The 20,042-nt window shown below is 43.9% G+C and overlaps 1 protein-coding gene across 1 annotated transcript in view; it reads right to left on the bottom strand.

Annotated features, from left to right (window-relative positions):
• Positions 1-20,042, bottom strand: part of LOC124265848 (small subunit processome component 20 homolog) — a 132,286-nt gene that overhangs the window by 93,263 nt on the left and 18,981 nt on the right. Inside the window, 14 exon segments of the mRNA XM_046700690.1 lie at positions 3,026-3,205; positions 4,935-5,169; positions 6,527-6,683; positions 7,807-7,956; positions 8,940-9,005; positions 9,516-9,666; positions 10,794-10,902; positions 11,820-11,914; positions 15,629-15,751; positions 16,544-16,728; positions 17,194-17,271; positions 18,564-18,698; positions 19,135-19,290; positions 19,718-19,879. Coding sequence (XP_046556646.1) covers positions 3,026-3,205; positions 4,935-5,169; positions 6,527-6,683; positions 7,807-7,956; positions 8,940-9,005; positions 9,516-9,666; positions 10,794-10,902; positions 11,820-11,914; positions 15,629-15,751; positions 16,544-16,728; positions 17,194-17,271; positions 18,564-18,698; positions 19,135-19,290; positions 19,718-19,879 — 1,982 coding nt within the window.

Below are 20,042 nucleotides of genomic sequence, written 5' to 3'. Positions count from 1 at the left end.
CGAGTTAGAATGTCTATCACTGTGTGAGTAGCATCTTGACTTCGCTGGCTGTGTTAGTGCTCCGAGCAACCAGTGTCGTCTAGGTAAGGGTAACAACGCCTTCGCTGCGGCGAGCTAGGGTAGCTGGGACTAACATGAGCTTGGTGAACACCCTTGGGGCAGTCGATATGCGAAGGGGAGCACCCTGAATTGGTAATACATCCCGTCGTGAAGAGAACCGAAGGTACTGCTTGAACGATGGATGTATGGGTACATGCAGATATCGCGCATCCTTTAGGTCGATTGGCGTGAGCCAATCGCCGGGCTGAACAGATGAGATCACCGGCGCAGTGTCTCCATCTTGAAGGATGGTACTTGAGCAGCATGCGATTCAACCCCTTGAGGTTGAGAATCGGGACGGAACCCGCCGTCTTTCTTCGGAGACGAGGAAATGCGTGGAATAAAATCCCGCCTGTTCCTCTCCCCGGTGGAATGCGCTTCGATTGCGGACTTGTCCAGCAGAGCCTGAACTTCGTCAGCGCAATATGTCCGCCCTGGCTTGACATGGCGGCACCGGAGTCGACGTATGCCGTGAAGTCGGGCGGACCTGGCAGCTTCCACAGTGGGAGATGGCCTATGCTGACCGTGGCCAGCACCCAAAGCGTTGTTGGTAGCCTTCTCCCATTCCGGCAGGAATAGAGAGGCGGCCTCCCACTGGGATATGGGGTAGGAGCGGCGTGTGTAGACCCGAGTAGCGGAGCTGACTGGGCGTGACACCGCGGCTTGGCGGCAGCCTGATGGGTTAACGGGAGGTTGGGGCAGACCTCCAGCGCCAGCAAAGGCTGGGAGCTAGTCGAGGACTGCTCCTTGCCCCTACCCTTGGCGGACCTGTTCCTCCGCCTACCTACCAAGCGGCGAAGCCAGCCCGGCAGACTTCGGTGTAGGCTGCACCCGGCGGAAGGAAGGTGGCGCGGGGCCTTGAGGCGAGACACCCTTGGGTGCTCCAACAAGGCCTTAGAGTCCTTGAAGGAGGTAGCTGCAGCGGCAGCCTCCCGTATGACCTGCTGGGCCCCTGGAAAGAGGGTCGGCTCCCAGGCGGAAAGGGAGGGCCAGCAAGGTCTGCTGTGTTGCTGCCGAGTACCTAGGCGTCGACAGCCACAGCCTGCGCATCCCCATGACTGCGCACATCACCGTCGGCGCAGCAGACGCAAAGAGTCGCTACGAGGTGAGCCTGCACTTCCGGCTGACGAGCAGCACGACATGCGGCGACATCGTCGCCAGCATGCCCCTCCGCCTCAGGGCCGACCTCTGAACCGAGGAGAGGTAGGCCTCATGGACCACCACCGCACCTGCTGCATCGGCGTTCCGGTGGACCTCCTCGTAGGTCGATGCAGCGTGCCGCAGAGGGCGCACGCAGGTGAGGGCAAAAGGTGGAGTTAGGCCCTTGCCGAGCAGCGGAGCTGCTCCGAGGAAGCCGAGCCTCCCCAGGGCGGCGGAAGTGAAAACACATTCGTCAACAATTGGTACAACGAACAGGGAATCCTCCCCAAGCTGGTAGCGCCGCCGCGAGTTCAGGTAAGTCAAACCTTACTTTCGGGCACCAGACAAGAGGGGATCGACCACGTCCGAGACCAACGATGGCAGAATGCGGAGCTGCGTCTGTGAGGGTTGCCTAGGGGCAAAAGCGCCTCGCCAGGCAAGCGGAACTCAGTCGAGTCCACGCAACCAGCAGGCACCGCGGCCTGGGGTAGGCCCTCGGCAATTCTCTGCCGGACCTCCCGCAAGGCCGAAGCAAAACGGAAGCCGCCGTCAGGCTCCTCGACCTCCCCAAGCTCCATTGCCTCGGCGTCCGAGCCCGAGTCAGAGGCTGGGTCTCCTCCGTAAGAGGACCCTAACCCCGACCCGGTGGACTGCCTAACGCTAGGAACCACAGGAAGGGAAGAACAGACAGACTGCTCCACGTCAGCGCCAGCCGGCGATCCCACCCCCGGACTCTCCGCCCCCCGTCCGGAGTGGGTGAGGAACTCCTGCCGGAGACCTCCAACCGACTCACGAACGAAGGACTTCATCGAGTCCATCTGCTGCTGAAACATAGACTCCATCAGTGACATGTCAAAACCACTCGAAGTGGCAGGAGAGGGGGAAGGGCCACGGGATTTTTTTCCCTTTTGACACACGCGTTTGGACTTAGACGGGGGAACCTGCGTCAGGTCCCCTCCCGCCTCACGCATTTCGCGATAGAACAAGGTGTCGGCAGCCCGCCTCTTCTGGGCCCGGGGGGAAAAGGCCAGACAAATAGGGCAGGAGTCAGCCTCATGACTGGTATGACTGTCGGCCCGGGGGATACTCCCCTCACAGACCGAACAGCATGAAAAGGCCTGAAACAAACACGCAACGTGTTAGTGAACGGCGGCCAGCAGCATATAAACACGTAGAAAACATTGAAAAACTACGTGAAGGTTACCACGGAAAGTAATAGTTGGTTTTAATACGCAATATTACGACCACATGGCACGCTAAACTTCCCGCCATGGCAGAGCAACACGTGCGTAACCACGGGAAAGTTCGCGTATTTTGTATTAATACAAAGTCACAATTATGAAACAACCAACTGTAAAGCTTTACTGTTCTTGTTTTAGACAAATAAAGACCATACATACAGGTGGTGTCTCAGACATAGTCTCTTTTAACAGCGCCGTACGGCTCATGAATGGGTTACTCAAAACACGTCTGTTCACGGCCGTGACAGCAGAAGGAATGATGATACGGGTCTAGGAGCCTACCCAGTTGGTGCGCATGCGCTAAGGGAGGTAACTCCGTGAGGTAGGGTCCGTATAATAAATAAAAGAGTTTATTTATTGTACAATCTTTTTATTCAAAAAACATTGATACAACTGTCACAGGACATTTTTCAGCCGGAAAATGCATAATATGTACCCCAAGGACGATCTCTCTGAAAAAGAATGGGTCATTCCTGACATCTATTCAACACATGACATCAACAAAACATGATTCCATGTGACTGGCAGCAAACTTGGTAACTTACGGAATAATTCCCTTCCGTCTCTTTTTCTTCTTGGAATATTTGCTCCTTTGGTCAGATGGTTCTTCTTTTGTCTCATCCTCCTCATCCTCGTCTTCAAACTCAGACTGGTCGGCCTGACCATGTTTGATGGAAATGTCCTCTGTCGGGGCGGAGTTCATGTCTCGTCTATGGTACTCCTCACTGTGAACAAGTGGAAACATGTTCAGGTTTATGACAATGTGACTGACAGCATTCATTACTAAATAATTGAACCTTCATTATACCTAATTTCTACAGCAGGCCACTCTAAAGAACATATACAAAAATACAATAAATGAATAAATCGAATAATTTTCTCATGAAATTGAAAAAGATTACCTTATTATATTATTTATTAACTTAAGTAGCTTTTGTAACATGACCTAAACAAACATACAAGGAAAGAAACGTCCTGTGTAGGTTAGAAGGAAAAAAACAAATTGAGTTTGCGCACTGGGTTTTATCTAAAGGAGAACATTATTTCAGTTCTATAACAGCATATCAACTATTATGGGAGGACAGTGATGCCAGTAGGCAGACAGTACAAACAACTTTACAGTGCTGACAAATCACAGCATGGTTTGGAGCACCAAAGGGACACAACTCTGTGCAGCAGATTGTGAAACTTCTCACAATTAAAGTACTGTCGGAAATAGAAAAAAACTGTTTTTAGGCTGTTACTCTGTATCCCTAAAATATACACAATTGCAAATAGCATATGTCGAAATAACCCACTTCGGCCTAACTTGGCATTCAGCGGGATGCGTAATAGGATATCCAGAAAAGCATGTTTACTCGTAAAATCGGGCAAAACTTAGAAAAAAAAGGAATAGCCGCTGAAAACAATAGATCAGACTATAGTTGGCAATTAGGTCGCTCAGCCAGGTATGACGACAGACCGTCGACTCACCTGGCATGAAATGCATGTGCTGCCTACAGGCACAAGTGTTCATCTCAAAGATATTTTGTGCTTTTTCATGTGTGTTGACTATGCCTCAACTATTGATTAACATCTTACGTGTTTCTTTCATAAAGTTTATGTTGAGATATGTAAAAGAGTATGTAACCTGATAACCATAGAAACGCATCGTACTAAATGTCTCAAAATATATAGGTGGCATGACCACCCAATCGCGAAGATCGACAGGGCTGGATATTATTTGTAAATTGTTATGACATGCCGTGTACTTCCCCAGGATAATTGCCCTAAAGGATTATCTTATCTTAGCTGATATCTCTATCCCCCAGCCCGACCCCAACGATCGTCTGCGACACCAGTCCAGGTTTTGCTTTTGAGACGAACCCTCTTATCTGTTTCTTTTTATAGTGACAATGAGACTCAATGGTAGCTACATCCTTAATAGTTTCAGCACGAAAGTTATTATTTTTTACGCCAGCTATCGTTTATAATGAAGCTACATCTAATTTCAAATTGGGCATTTAAAAAGTGTCCTTTGTAATACAATATCGTCGCACACTAATTTGCATAAAGCCATGGTCCGTTCCAAATACATCGTTTTGGACTTAGGAAAATCCGCATTGCTCATTTCTGCACTAATCTCTCCTCAGTAAAGTCCTTTTTCTACGTTTCCTATGTTCCTACCACTGAGACTGTAGTTAGGCCGAACCTAGTTTAACAGATATTTCACACTTGCACATATCAACTACATAAATTGTAGAGATAAATGAAAAAATACAGTTTTTTTCTATTTCCGACAGTACTTTAGGTCCGCTTGAGTCCCCTTCCCAATCGAAAATGTAACATCTGTGGCAATTAGAAGCAATTGGCAACAGAAAAACCATTACTTTCCGTCTTGTCATACAATTTTCTACAATATCCTTACTTGTACAATAGAATTAAAAGACTAAATTGTTTTTGTTATTTTCTCACCTGAGAAACTTCAAGAAGATGGGTACGATGAGCTTCCCCCTTGCCTCACACTTGTCTGGGAACAACTCCATCGCCCGCCATAGCTGTAGTCTCAGGTTGATATGATCCGCCACGCCAGTGCGGTTACTCTGGTGTCTATGGCAACTGGTGTATATTTCACTCACAGCTGTCACATCCACCATCAAACTGACATCCCGTGTGACAGACTGACTAGATACTGATGAGCTGTCGTTCGCTAGAAAATAAAACAGTGATCAGCTTGAAGGTTATAACAAGCAAATCAGTTTCAAGACTACTCTCGAGAAACTGTGAGTTTGTTTATCAAAACTACTGTTCTAGTAATGAGTGGTTATAAACTTGTATACATTTACTGACATGCAATACGTGTGTGTGTACTGGGTTTATGCAGTTATTAAGTCATGTCCCTCCATGCTAATGAAAGTAATCTCTGCCAAGAATGACACAGGTAAAAGACATTAAGCACTGAAACAGGCACAGTCATGAAGCTGACAAAGTGAGTGAGCGAGTGAGTTTAGTTTTACGCCGCTTTTAGCAATATTCCAGCAATATCATGTCGGGGGACACCAGAAATGGGCTTCACACATTGTACCCATGTGGGGAATCGAACCCGGTCTTCGGCGTGACAAGCGAATGTTTTAACCGCTAGGCTAAGCCACCGCCCCATGAAACTGACAAACCGATTTAGAGCCAAACTGCACTGAGGGCAATAATTCTACACTTCAATCGTGTCAAAGCACTTCAAACAAGTCACCAATGTCTAAAGTGCAAAGGTTTCTAAGAGAGTGAGTTCAACAACAAACAAACAGCAAAAACACATTTATCAGGATGCCAAAACACTTCTTTAAAAATTCACGAGTACATTTGTTTTCACACATCCAGCATATTTCAGCAATATCACTGCACTAATGTTGGAAATGAAATACAGGCATTTGGCATGATTGGCCAACATTTAACTGTTGGGCTATCCCATCTCCAGCCATTTTATGAACATGACATTCTCAGTCTACAGTGTTACAGTGCTGGTATTGGCATACAACATCACGATACTAAAATTGTAGTCATGATGATATATTGCCAAAGTATTGTGTACTGAAGCTGCGATACAATACGAATCCCGATATAAGGGTGGCAATATGATACGTATCACGATACTAAAATCTTTAATTCTATAAAAGCATTTCGTCAGATTCCTCCAGCGTTTTCAATGTTCATTCGGAAACAAGATAATTAAGTTTATACATGGACTTCGTGAATGTTAATAACATGAGAGCACTATGTCTGACACAGTTCTTGACACAAGAATTTCCGAGAAATCGTTTGCTTATAAAGGGAAAATAAGTAAGCATATATTTTAATCATCAAACAAAAGTAGGTTTTTTTTCTTGACAGATATCGCGATTCGGCAATATTCCAAGTTAAACATCGATTTATCGTGGCCCATTTGAAGTATCGTATCGGGATATACAATATAAAACTTTGTATCGATTCAATGTATCGGAGGGCCATGGATCGATGCATCGATGCGCATCGATGAATCGTCACATCACTACAGTGTTAGAGTATATATCTACCTGCTCGTTCTGCTGCAAGCTGGAGCTGGTCCCCCATGACTGACCAGAAGACGTCCTGCTCCATACCCACAGCGTAACCCTTGACCAGCTCTCGAACTGGCTCCCACATCAGCTTGAAGTTGACATACAGACTGCCCAGCAGGTAGTACAGGGGCACCTGAAGCAGAGACTCTTACTGTAACCATGGAACATGCAGGACATACAGACTGCCTAGGAGGCAGTACAGGGGCACCTGAAGCAGAGACTCTTACTGTAACCATGGTAACATGCAGGACATACAGACTGCCCAGCAGGTAGTACAGGGGTACCTGAAGCAGAGATTCTCGCAGTAACCATGGTAACATGCAGGATATACAAACTGCCCAGCAGGTAGTACAGGGGCACCTGAAGCAGAGACTCTTACTGTTACCATAGTAACATGCAGGGCATACAGACTGCCTAGGAGGTAGTACAGGGGCACCTGAAGCAGAGACTCTTACTGTAACCATGGTAACATGCAGGACATACAAACTGCCTAGGAGGTAGTACAGGGGCACCTGAAGCAGAGACTCTTGCTGTAACCATGGTAACATGCAGGACATACAGACTGCCCAGGTAGTACAGGGGCACCTGAAGCAGAGACTCTTACTGTAACCATGGTAACATGCAGGATGTACAGACAGCCCAGCAAGTAGTACAAGGCACTTGAAGCAGAGACTCTTACTGTAACCATGGTAGTATGCAGGACATACAGACTGCCCAGCAGGTAGTACAGGGGCACCTGAAGCAGAGTCTCTTACTGTAACCATGGTAACATGCAGGATGTACAGACGGCCCAGCAAGTAGTACAAGGCACTTGAAGCAGATAATCTTACTTTAACCATGGCAACATGCAGATTATACATACTGTCTCTAGAACTACACTACAGAAATAGCCTCTGTAACCTTGGCTATATCTACACAGACATAGGGGCAGTATAGTAAACATCATGACCATTAAGGGAGTGACAGGTAGAATTAGAGAAGTAACTTCTGAAGGGATCACAGCTAGTTCATAGAATAATCTCCCAAAGAAATTGGAACTGCCTGACATAATTCTTTTAGAATTTTTACATCTCCCAAGTGTTCATAACTTCTATTTCTGCGTACTTTCATTTCAAGTCCAACCATACACCACGATCTTGAAGACAATTGACAAACCCAGTGGAAGCACAAGCAGGAATCAGGAACAAATGCAGGAATGAAGAATTCAAACATGAATGAGGGGTTCTAGGGCTCAAGTGGTCTGATGGGTCACTCACCTTTTCAAAAGGCCCGATGGGTATATTCGGCTGTACAAGTTTGTAATCTAGCTTCCGCAGATGTCGAAGTCTCTCCCTGTAGTTGTAGACATTGATGTCAACTCTCTCCGCAGCCTGACAGATGTCAAACACTCCCAACTGTTCCGTGTCCTGAAAACAACTGGCTGGATAACAGAAGCAATGTGGGCGAACTCCTCACATAGGTCACTCAGTGACACAGGAGCCTGTTATGTTGTGGTGTTGTCATAGTGTCACCTCATTTGAAAAACTAAGCATGAGTGAGTTTAGTCTTATGCCGCTTTTAGCAATATTCCAGCAATATCATGGCGAGGGACACCAGAAATGAGCTTCACACTTTGACCCATGTGGGGAATCAAACCCGGGTCTTCAGCCTGACGAGCAAACACTTTTCCACTAGGTTAACCCACCGCCTCTTTAGAGCCATGAGCACTATTTAAAGAGTTCTGGGTTGTTAATCCACATAATCAGAAATTAACATCATGACTCTGTGGACTGAAACATACTATAATGAAACACTAAAACAATCAATGTGAGAGTCAGTCGCGTGAAGATGTCACTGGGTGAGTGAGTGAGTGAGCTAAAGTTTAACGTCACATCAGCAATATTGCAGCCATATCGTGACGAGAACAGTTGATATCAATAGGCAAATCAATAAATGTATAACGTAAAAATCTGTCATCGATAGACAGTAAAACAACTAGAATATCACAGATATACATGTAAAACTAGTAATTAAGTCTAAAACATTCTAACTATAGGGGACAGTACAATATAAAACAGGCTATAGATCGCCAACAACTGAAGGTAGATCACCGTACTAGGGACCATGGGGACTTGCAGTACTTTTGCTACCTGCATGGACCCTAGTTGGATTTATATCATCCCTCCAGCCGCTGGCGATTGAAGTCAAATTTAGCCAAAATTAAAATGACAAGAATACTACATTTAAAACAGATGGTAAATTTAAATTTCATTCGAATGTTTCGGGACTTACATACCTTCTCAGGAGGACAATAATTTTACGAGATGTCACTGGGATCAGAATCCATTGCAATGCCAACAATAAAGCCTACCGACCAACCTGTTACCTTGAGTAAGCAACAATGTCATACCTGTTCTTCCACTGGTGGTAAATCTACAGGGAACAGTGACAGGGTATGAACCGAGAGGAGACGAACCTGAAATACAACAAGAACATATGAGTCACTTCATGAAACAAACTTTCTGTAACTTCCTCACAGCACTAATCGGAACAACTGTAGCCACACAGATGTCACTGAAAGGATTCTTCCCAACTGTGGGCTTGCCTCCATGGAAGAAGCAACAGCCCAGAAAGCAGAATGTCTGTGATGTCTGTGCCCATAGTGCCCATCACACCAAAAAAGGCCTACTTCCTGGTCAGCATTAAGGGGATAAGATAAGGACATGTATCCTCGAGGTCAGTATATATGTGTCTGAGTTGGGTATCCATGTTCACCTAAATGTGCATGAACATTTTTATAAGTAAGTGCAAAAATCTTGAACGTGTTTTAACAAATTTCACTATGAAATTGTCGTCAAAGCTAAGAAGTAGTGGGCAAAATGAGGAAAATATAGAAATTGGAGAACACAACTGTTCTGGTGCTGATCTTAGAATGGCAACATCTTAGATGACAAACACAGGCTGGAGGTATTAAACTGATTCTTACTTGACTTGACCATGATGCCAGGTTGACTTGTAACAAGGGAAGTAACTCCAACAAACATTCCTGTGACACAATGTCGTCCCGAAGGTCAAGGGCACACTGACTCAAATACAAATTGACCATTTTGAGAACATTCCCATGGGTTGGGTGTTTCCTGAAACAGAAAACGTTTCATTATGATATAAACTAACAATTCTAAATGTGAGTGTTACAAACACAAAGATTAATAACAGACACACCTGCAACCCACATAGAGAATCCTCTGAATATTATACAGGCATTAGATCCCATCTCATTTTGACCAGATCAGTTACTCCAAGAAGATACCTCTCTGCAAGATAATAAACCATCTACAATGTGAACAGGGGTAGCATTTGCTGAACTTTGACTGACAGGGGGGAGGTGAGGTTGCCAAGTTATTAAAGTGTTCGATTCCCTACATGTGTATCAAGCGTGAAGCCCATTTCCGGTGTCTCCCGCCATGATATTGCTGGAATACTGCTAAATGCTGCATGAAACCAAACTCACTTACTGACAATGCTGAATGTTGGGTATTTATATATTTTAACACAATGATGCAGTTTCAGACATGGATTCAGGCATTCAGGCTGCCATCATGAGGTGAGGTGAGGTGAGGTGAAATTGGGTTTAACGTCGTACTTGAGAATATTTCACTCATATGACGACGTGCATGCGTGTGTATGTGTATGTGCGGCTGCTTGTACTAGCCCAGACTTAAGCTGGTTTTATAGTGCTAGCCCACTGAGATACCATGCCGCAGTGAAGCATGAATACCCCACTCAGATACATTATACTGACTCCAAGCCGACCAGTCCTTATTGTACCCACTAATGCCGAACGCCAGACAGGGACCAACAAGTACCATATTTTAACGTCTTTTGGTATGACGTTGATCGGGGAATGAACCCGCGACCTTCCGCTCACCGGGCGGACGCTCTTACCACTACACCACGGAGGCGGTCGCCATCATAAGGAGGCAAAGCACTCAAATATCATATGCACGGACATTTCATATATTACTTAAAATATGATAAAGACACATGTTTCCTACTGCTATAGTTAATATGTGATGCAGATTGGTCACGTTAACTACAACATCCTGTCCACTATAACAGATTGACTGGAGCAGCATGAACAATCAGATGTCCTTAACTTCTTTCGGGTTGTATATGACCGTTGCCTGTCAGAGTTAAAGGCACAGAGTAACATGGATCTTGTTGTTTTGTAAACTTAGGTCACACATCATGTCGCTGAACCAACCTGAGTAGAGTCTTCAGTTCTTCCCATGCGAGCCAAGAATAAATCTGTGAGTCTTCATTCATGAGTATCATTGTCATAATGACCTGCTCCATGACAAAAAGTAGGCTATCTGGAATAGAGGGAAAGGCAATTGTGTAGTTAAGATCAGCATGCACAGTATATTCATTTATGGGAGTGAGCTTAGTTTTACGCCGCTTTTAGCAATATTCCAGCAATATCACGGCAATGGACACCAGAAATAGGCTTCACACATTTTACCCATGTGGGGAATTGAACCCGGATCTTCGACATGACGAGTGAAAGCTTTAACCACTAGGCTACCCCACCACCCTATTAATCTATGTGGGGCGGTGGGGTAGCCTAGTGTTTAAAGTGTTGGCTCGTCACGCCAAACACCCGGGTTCGAATCCCCACATGGGTACAATGTGTGAAACCCATTTCTGGTGTCCCCCGCCGTGATGTTGCTGGAATATTGCTAAAAGCAGCGTAAAACCAAACTCAGTCAGTCAGTATTCATCTATGTAATCAAACAGCATGATATTTTTACCTATGTCTTTCTTAATTTATATCAATATTTGTAAGAGGACTTTGTTTAAATATCCTTGGCAGTTACATCTGTAGCCATTCTGGCAATCACAAAGAAAACAAGTGTTTGCCACTGATATGGCAATGTCCCCCGCTGCTAAAGAATGGAATATCTATATTATATATATGGAACTATCACTGTTTGACGTGAGATAGCTTACATATTTTAATACAGAGTCAGATACCTGCACTTTATTATTTTTAATTCCGATTTGTGAATGCATCATGCCTAGGGGTACTGTATCAATGCAATATCACCATAACTGACACAACAAACAATTATTGCAACTGGAACTGATATAGCCAAAACCATGCCCCAATCACACCCTCTACTCTCCTTTCTGGTCCAGACTCGATTATTTACAGACCGAAGCCATATAGATGGAATATTGCTGAGTGCAGCATAAAACTAAACTCACTCACTCACTCTAGTCTACTTACTTCTACAGGCAGAGTCATCTTCAGCAGCCTCTCTCTGCAGCAGCAGCGACCACACCGTCTTCATCTTCTCCACAGCAGTATCTCGGTCCATTGGACTGTTCACAGGAGGGACATATCCATTAGTTTGATACTTACAGTCCACACGGTACAAGGTTTGTTGTTGGACTGTTCACAGGAGGGACATATCCATTAGTTTGATACTTACAGTCCACACGGTACAAGGTTTGTTGTTGGACTGTTCACAGGAGGGACATATCCATTAGTTTGATACTTACAGTCCACACGGTACAAGGTTTGTTGTTGGACTGTTCACAGGAGGGACATATCCATTAGTTTGATACTTACAGTCCACACGGTACAAGGTTTGTTGTTGGACTGTTCACAGGAGGGACATATCCATTAGTTTGATACTTACAGTCCACACGGTACAAGGTTTGTTGTTGGACTGTTCACAGGAGGGACATATCCATTAGTTTGATACTTACAGTCCACACGGTACAAGGTTTGTTGTTGGACTGTTCACAGGAGGGACATATCCATTAGTTTGATACTTACAGTCCACACGGTACAAGGTTTGTTGTTGGACTGTTCACAGGAGGGACATATCCATTAGTTTGATACTTACAGTCCACACGGTACAAGGTTTGTTGTTGGACTGTTCACAGGAGGGACATATCCATTAGTTTGATACTTACAGTCCACACGGTACAAGGTTTGTTGTTGGACTGTTCACAGGAGGGACATATCCATTAGTTTGATACTTACAGTCCACACGGTACAAGGTTTGTTGTTGGACTGTTCACAGGAGGGACATATCCATTAGTTTGATACTTACAGCCCACACGGTACAAGGTTTGTTGTTGGACTGTTCACAGGAGGGACATATCCATTAGTTTGATACTTACAGCCCACACGGTACAAGGTTTGTTGTTGGACTGTTCACAGGAGGGACATATCCATTAGTTTGATACTTACAGCCCACACGGTACAAGGTTTGTTGTTGGACTGTTCACAGGAGGACATATCCATTAGTTTGATACTTACAGCCCACACGGGTACAAGGTTTGTTGTTGGACTGTTCACAGGAGGGACATATCCATTAGTTTGATACTTACAGTCCACACGGTACAAGGTTTGTTGTTGGACTGTTCACAGGAGGGACATATCCATTAGTTTGATACTTACAGTCCACACGGTACAAGGTTTGTTGTTGGACTGTTCACAGGAGGGACATATCCATTAGTTTGATACTTACAGTCCACACGGTACAAGGTTTGTTGTTGGACTGTTCACAGGAGGGACATATCCATTAGTTTGATACTTTACAGTCCACACGGTACAAGGTTTGTTGTTGGACTGTTCACAGGAGGGACATATCCATTAGTTTGATACTTACAGTCCACACGGTACAAGGTTTGTTGTTGGACTGTTCACAGGAGGGACATATCCATTAGTTTGATACTTACAGCCCACACGGTACAAGGTTTGTTGTTGGACTGTTCACAGGAGGGACATATCCATTAGTTTGATACTTACAGCCCACACGGTACAAGGTTTGTTGTTGGACTGTTCACAGGAGGACATATCCATTAGTTTGATACTTACAGCCCACACGGTACAAGGTTTGTTGTTGGACTGTTCACAGGAGGGACATATCCATTAGTTTGATACTTACAGTCCACACGGTACAAGGTTTGTTGTTGGACTGTTCACAGGAGGGACATATCCATTAGTTTGATACTTACAGCCCACACGGTACAAGGTTTGTTGTTGGACTGTTCACAGGAGGGACATATCCATTAGTTTGATACTTACAGTCCACACGGTACAAGGTTTGTTGTTGGACTGTTCACAGGAGGGACATATCCATTAGTTTGATACTTACAGTCCACACGGGTACAAGGTTTGTTGTTGGACTGTTCACAGGAGGGACATATCCATTAGTTTGATACTTACAGTCCACACGGTACAAGGTTTGTTGTTGGACTGTTCACAGGAGGGACATATCCATTAGTTTGATACTTACAGCCCACACGTACAAGGTTTGTTGTTGGACTGTTCACAGGAGGGACATATCCATTAGTTTGATACTTACAGTCCACACGGTACAAGGTTTGTTGTTGGACTGTTCACAGGAGGGACATATCCATTAGTTTGATACTTACAGTCCACACGGTACAAGGTTTGTTGTTGGACTGTTCACAGGAGGAGGGACATATCCATTAGTTTGATACTTACAGTCCACACGGTACAAGGTTTGTTGTTGGACTGTTCACAGGAGGGACATATCCATTAGTTTGATACTTACAGTCCACACGGTACAAGGTTTGTTGTTGGACTGTTCACAGGAGGGACATATCCATTAGTTTGATACTTACAGCCCACACGGTACAAGGTTTGTTGTTGGACTGTTCACAGGAGGACATATCCATTAGTTTGATACTTACAGTCCACACGGTACAAGGTTTGTTGTTGGACTGTTCACAGGAGGGACATATCCATTAGTTTGATACTTTACAGCCCACACGGTACAAGGTTTGTTGTTGGACTGTTCACAGGAGGGACATATCCATTAGTTTGATACTTACAGTCCACACGGTACAAGGTTTGTTGTTGGACTGTTCACAGGAGGGACATATCCATTAGTTTGATACTTACAGCCCACACGGTACAAGGTTTGTTGTTGGACTGTTCACAGGAGGACATATCCATTAGTTTGATACTTACAGTCCACACGGTACAAGGTTTGTTGTTGGACTGTTCACAGGAGGGACATATCCATTAGTTTGATACTTACAGTCCACACGGTACAAGGTTTGTTGTTGGACTGTTCACAGGAGGGACATATCCATTAGTTTGATACTTACAGCCCACACGGTACAAGGTTTGTTGTTGGACTGTTCACAGGAGGGACATATCCATTAGTTTGATACTTACAGCCCACACGGTACAAGGTTTGTTGTTGGACTGTTCACAGGAGGACATATCCATTAGTTTGATACTTACAGCCCACACGGTACAAGGTTTGTTGTTGGACTGTTCACAGGAGGGACATATCCATTAGTTTGATACTTACAGTCCACATGGTACAAGGTTTGTTGTTGGACTGTTCACAGGAGGGACATATCCATTAGTTTGATACTTACAGCCCACACGGTACAAGGTTTGTTGTTGGACTGTTCACAGGAGGGACATATCCATTAGTTTGATACTTACAGTCCACATGGTACAAGGTTTGTTGTTGGACTGTTCACAGGAGGGACATATCCATTAGTTTGATACTTACAGCCCACACGGTACAAGGTTTGTTGTTGGACTGTTCACAGGAGGGACATATCCATTAGTTTGATACTTACAGTCCACATGGTACAAGGTTTGTTGTTGTTATTTAATCAGCAACAATCAGCAACATTCCCGCTAAAAACAGCAGCTTTAAATACTCAGGTTACTGGTCCAGTGGCGGGTACTGTGATCATCGATCCACACCGTCAGTGTATGATATGTAGTCAATCAAGTCAAGGAGTCTAATTGTGTAACTTATCGGGCCACACAATCCAGTGATTGATATTGTGAGCATCCATCCAAACCATCAGAATATAGTTATACTTAATCAACCAGGCCATGGAGCGCAACCATGGCAACCATTCGATCAGCGCTCCTTATCTATAAACCATCTGTCATGACCAGCCTAATCTCCCAGGTACCTATTCCAAACGGGAATCCCTACAGGGTCTACCCTTGTACAAATATGGATCGGAAGAACTGCAACTTAAAATACATGCTAATTGGAAATGGTTTGTCCTCCCTACCTGCAGTGTGGCAAACAGACAAGTGCCGCCCACAGTTTGGCCAGGGAGCCTGTGTCGGCCATCTTGTCAAGGCTTGTGTCCATCATCGACAACAGGTACTCCTGGAAACACAGCTTCTTCCGACTGGAACACATCACACCAACAGAGTTACATGAATCATTAGAGCTGTGACGATATATCGTAGTATCGATAATCGCGATACTTTATCTGACGATAAATATGTCGATACTTTTTTTCGTATCGTGATATGTATCGTTGACCCTAAAATTGTGAATTTTCACTAGAAATTGACAGTTATGTCAAAATTTACACTGTTACTTGTTATCAAAATACACCTTTTAAAAGAAAATAACTATAACGATAACATATCGTGATATGCATCATATCGAATCGTTCCAAGATATCGTGATCGTAAAATTTATGTATCGTCACATCTCTATGAATCATACAGGTTATATAACACACATTAATTCACTTTTCTGATATATTTCTTTGCATTTTGCACTTTAGTGTACTTTTGGTTATACAACTTACGAGACCAAACTTTCACCTGTGCATGATCAAGTGTGTATCTAATCAGCGGACACTGTACAAGTGAACTAAACAAACTGGACTAGCGATTTCCCTGTCCTCAGCCCCGCCTCCATCTACATGACAGACACGGGTCCCTAGGTTGTCGGCACACTAACAACGTTCACAGGAACATCGCCAGCACTGAGTGCGCAAGGATGATGTCATCACTGGACAGAGAAATCACTAGGAATACAACAAGTTATCTCACAAATCATCTATTGCTACAATCAACATCACCATTCCAAAGGATAAAGTATCAAAATTGTTCACTGTGCATGTGAAATGCCACAACCACGAAGCTGTCAAATTGACCCATCAAGGGAGATAACCTTTCATCCTCACCTTTTCCCTACAGTGCCAAACTCCAATGTGATAGGTTTGAACCCTGACAGCTGACTTCCATCTGCTGGAGCCTTGACCTTGTGCAGCACCAGATCTGTGACCAGGGCAAGAAGGATGTCCTTCACCTCTGACCCTTCCGACCCGATGTGTGTCTGGATGTAGTTGAGCAGGTTGGGCAACACATCCTAAAGACAGGAAACGGATTACTTGACTGAAACCATCTCATAACGATCCATCAAGACACAGATTCACACACCAATAACTACCATAACTAACATATGTTAAATGAAGGAGTTACGATAGCTGTAGAGTTACAATCACTTTGTCAAATGCACACCAGGTTGTTTTCAAAGTTCAAGTTAGGACAGATCAGTAAATAAAACTAAACTCAATTCGCACTCTGACTCAAGAATTTGTCTGAAATCGGCTTAACGTGAAGGCCAGGTGTTGATCTTATGCGCACAGCTTAATACGACCAGCATTTACCTGAGCCTGACTCCTAAATTCATTTCTCTGCCTTGTATGACCAGCATCGGTTACCGGGGACCAGCATCGGTTACCGGGGACCAATTCCAGTGAAAAATCCCCACACAGTCTGCCACACTATAAAGTCACCAGCCATGACAGTAAGGGCAGAACTCGAGACATACCTTGTCAAACATGAAGAGGTCATACAGCGACTTGGTAAACACAGTCAGGTCCTTCAGGGGAAACTTCCTCACATAAACCTGGGGAAGAAAAAGACACATATGGTGTTCAACTTTCAGGCTGCCATCGTCAAGAAGTGCTGTACTCAAGTATTAAAACCATTTTCAAATGTTTCATACATATTCCTCAAATGAACACTGATGTTTTTCATGTCCGTGACATATCAACATATAGCAATATGACGATACGAGAGAATAAGGTGATCTTTCTTTTCTTTTGGGTGGTACATAATGCAGTATGTTTTCTACAATGTATAAGGTAATGGAATATGATGTGTAATATATACTTCATTACAAGTCATATTTTTTTTATCAGCCACAGAGGATCAATGTCTTATTTATCCTTATTGTACGGAAGTAATTTTGCAGTTACCAAACTTACTCACTCCGTCAACCAACATCACATTTAACTGAATTACACACTGCAACCAGACACTTCAAACAAACCACCTTTTTGTTATAGGCTTTGTCCCAAGGAATCATAAATAGGCTTTGTCCCTAGGAATCATAAATAGGCTTTGTCCCTAGGAATCATAAATAGGCTTTGTCCCTAGGAATCATAAACAGGCTTTGTTCCTAGGAATCATAAATAGGCTTTGTCCCAAGGAATCATGAACAGGCTTTGTCCCTAGGAATCATAAATAGTCTTTGTTCCTAGGAATCATAAATAGGCTTTGTCGCTAGGAATCATAAATAGGCTTTGTCCCTAGGAATCATAAATAGGCTTTGTCCCTAGGAATCATAAATAGGCTTTGTCCCTAGGAATCATGAACAGGCTTTGTCCCTAGGATCATAAATAGGCTTTGTTCCTAGGAATCATAAATAGGCTTTGTCCCAAGGAATCATGAACAGGCTTTGTCCCTAGGAATCATAAATAGTCGTTGTTCCTAGGAATCATAAATAGGCTTTGTCGCTAGGAATCATGCACAGGCTTTGTCCCTAGGAATCATAAATAGGCTTTGCCCCTAGGAATCATGAACAGGCTTTGTTTCTAGGAATCATAAATAGGCTTTGTTCCTAGGAATCGTCCCTTGGCTTTGTCCTTAGGAATCATCCCAATGATTCATCCCCACGCTTCAACAATATGATTCATCCTTATCATTACATGTCACCCTTGTTTGTCATGAAGATGAAACTCTTTAAATGTAGCTCTCATCCATGAAACCATGTCCTTCCAAACAGTTTGCAGTGGCATGAAAACATCACCAGCATCAGTTCCAAAATTTCCCATTTGAGAACACCAAGACTGAAATCCATACATCATCTCTGTCTCTATCATGTCCACAGAGACATCGACATCCACCAATAGTTACCTGTGCAAGCATCTTGGCTGTGTCCCCCATTGTCAAGCGGTCACTCAGATTGACCAGAATACTTGACACAGCATTAAGCAAGGGCTGTCCCACACACTCAGGCTGGACCGAGGTCTTCAATATCACAGTCAAAACCTAAACAAAGGTTCAACTCAAACAATGAAACAGGTTTCTTGTGTTAAAGCAGCTATCTGTTTCTGAATGTCTAATTTTTCAAAGCTGTCATTAAAATACACAAAGCCCCTTCCAGTCAACATTTTTATACCAACTTTTGCGAATGTCAATCATTTAAAATAGCCCCCCACCGAAAGCTCTCAGAAATGTTCATGATGACTATAATAATACACAGGGTCCATATGAAATGGTTTTTAACATCTATTTTGTAATGCAGAAGATTTTCATGTTTGAACCAGTTTTAAGCAAAAGTAAAATGCTTTCGACTTGTTTTCTACCCTGATGCACCATATTTTATAAGGCTGACGCCTAACTTTTGTCAAATCTGTGAACAGTTATGTACACATGTACCTAAAGTCACCTCAAACAAAGAAACCATAGCAATCTAAATGTTCACCTCTGCTACTCTTGATATATCACAGGCAAGCGCCCCCTGGTGGTGGTCGAGCCAGACAGATGTCACACGCAGCAATCGACAAAGCTGCTCAGCCTTCACCTTCTGCTTCTGACCTTTCACCTTGACACACTCTTTCTGAAGGTTAGCAAGACAGTCCTGCAGTAGACAGAAAAGAATATTCAGGCACCAGATAAATCAACTTGAAACATTGATTGAAGAGACACTGTTCGTTTTTCCTTTTATAACCCACTCAGCAAGACATCAGTTAAATCATGTCAACCTAAGATGACACCAGCCTAGGTCAGACAAATCAGTGGGTCATGTCATGAGCAATAACCCAGTCTAATGGGATAAGGTGACACCAGTCTAGGTCAGACAAATCAGTGGGTCGTGTCATGAGCAATGTCCCAGGTTAATGGGATAAGGTGACACAAGCCTAGGTCAGACAAACCAGTGGTTGATGGTATGAGCACTGTCCCAGCCTAATGGGATAAATGACACCAGCCTAAGCCAGAGAAATCAGTTGTTGATGTTATTAGCAATTATAAGTGTGGCCCAACTGTAATTGTGTATTCCATCTTACCAACAGGATGCTCCACAAGGGGGCGATGTGATCTCTGTTAGTGTGTTCAGCACAGGACTTCATCATCTGGACGAGGGACTTCTCCACCAGCTTCCATGGTAACTTGGTGGCAGAATCAGATTTTTCCATTGGTCCCAACTTGGACAGAATGACTGGGAAAATCTGAAAAGTGAAAAATTGATAGTCAGTTTTTTGAAAAACCTGTTTCCTGGCTTGCGTTCATAAGAATCTCCTTCTGTAACTAGAATTATACAATAATAACATCACAATGGTCCCGAGAACTATAAAGGATGTAGTGTTTGCATAACAACTGTTCTAAATCAGT

The sequence above is a fragment of the Haliotis rubra genome, unplaced genomic scaffold (genome assembly GCF_003918875.1).
Source record: "Haliotis rubra isolate DU_JTF1 unplaced genomic scaffold, ASM391887v1 Scf999, whole genome shotgun sequence".
Lineage (NCBI taxonomy): Eukaryota > Metazoa > Mollusca > Gastropoda > Lepetellida > Haliotidae > Haliotis > Haliotis rubra.
Note: the sequence above shows the minus strand (reverse complement) of the source record. Positions and strands in the feature narration are given on the sequence as shown.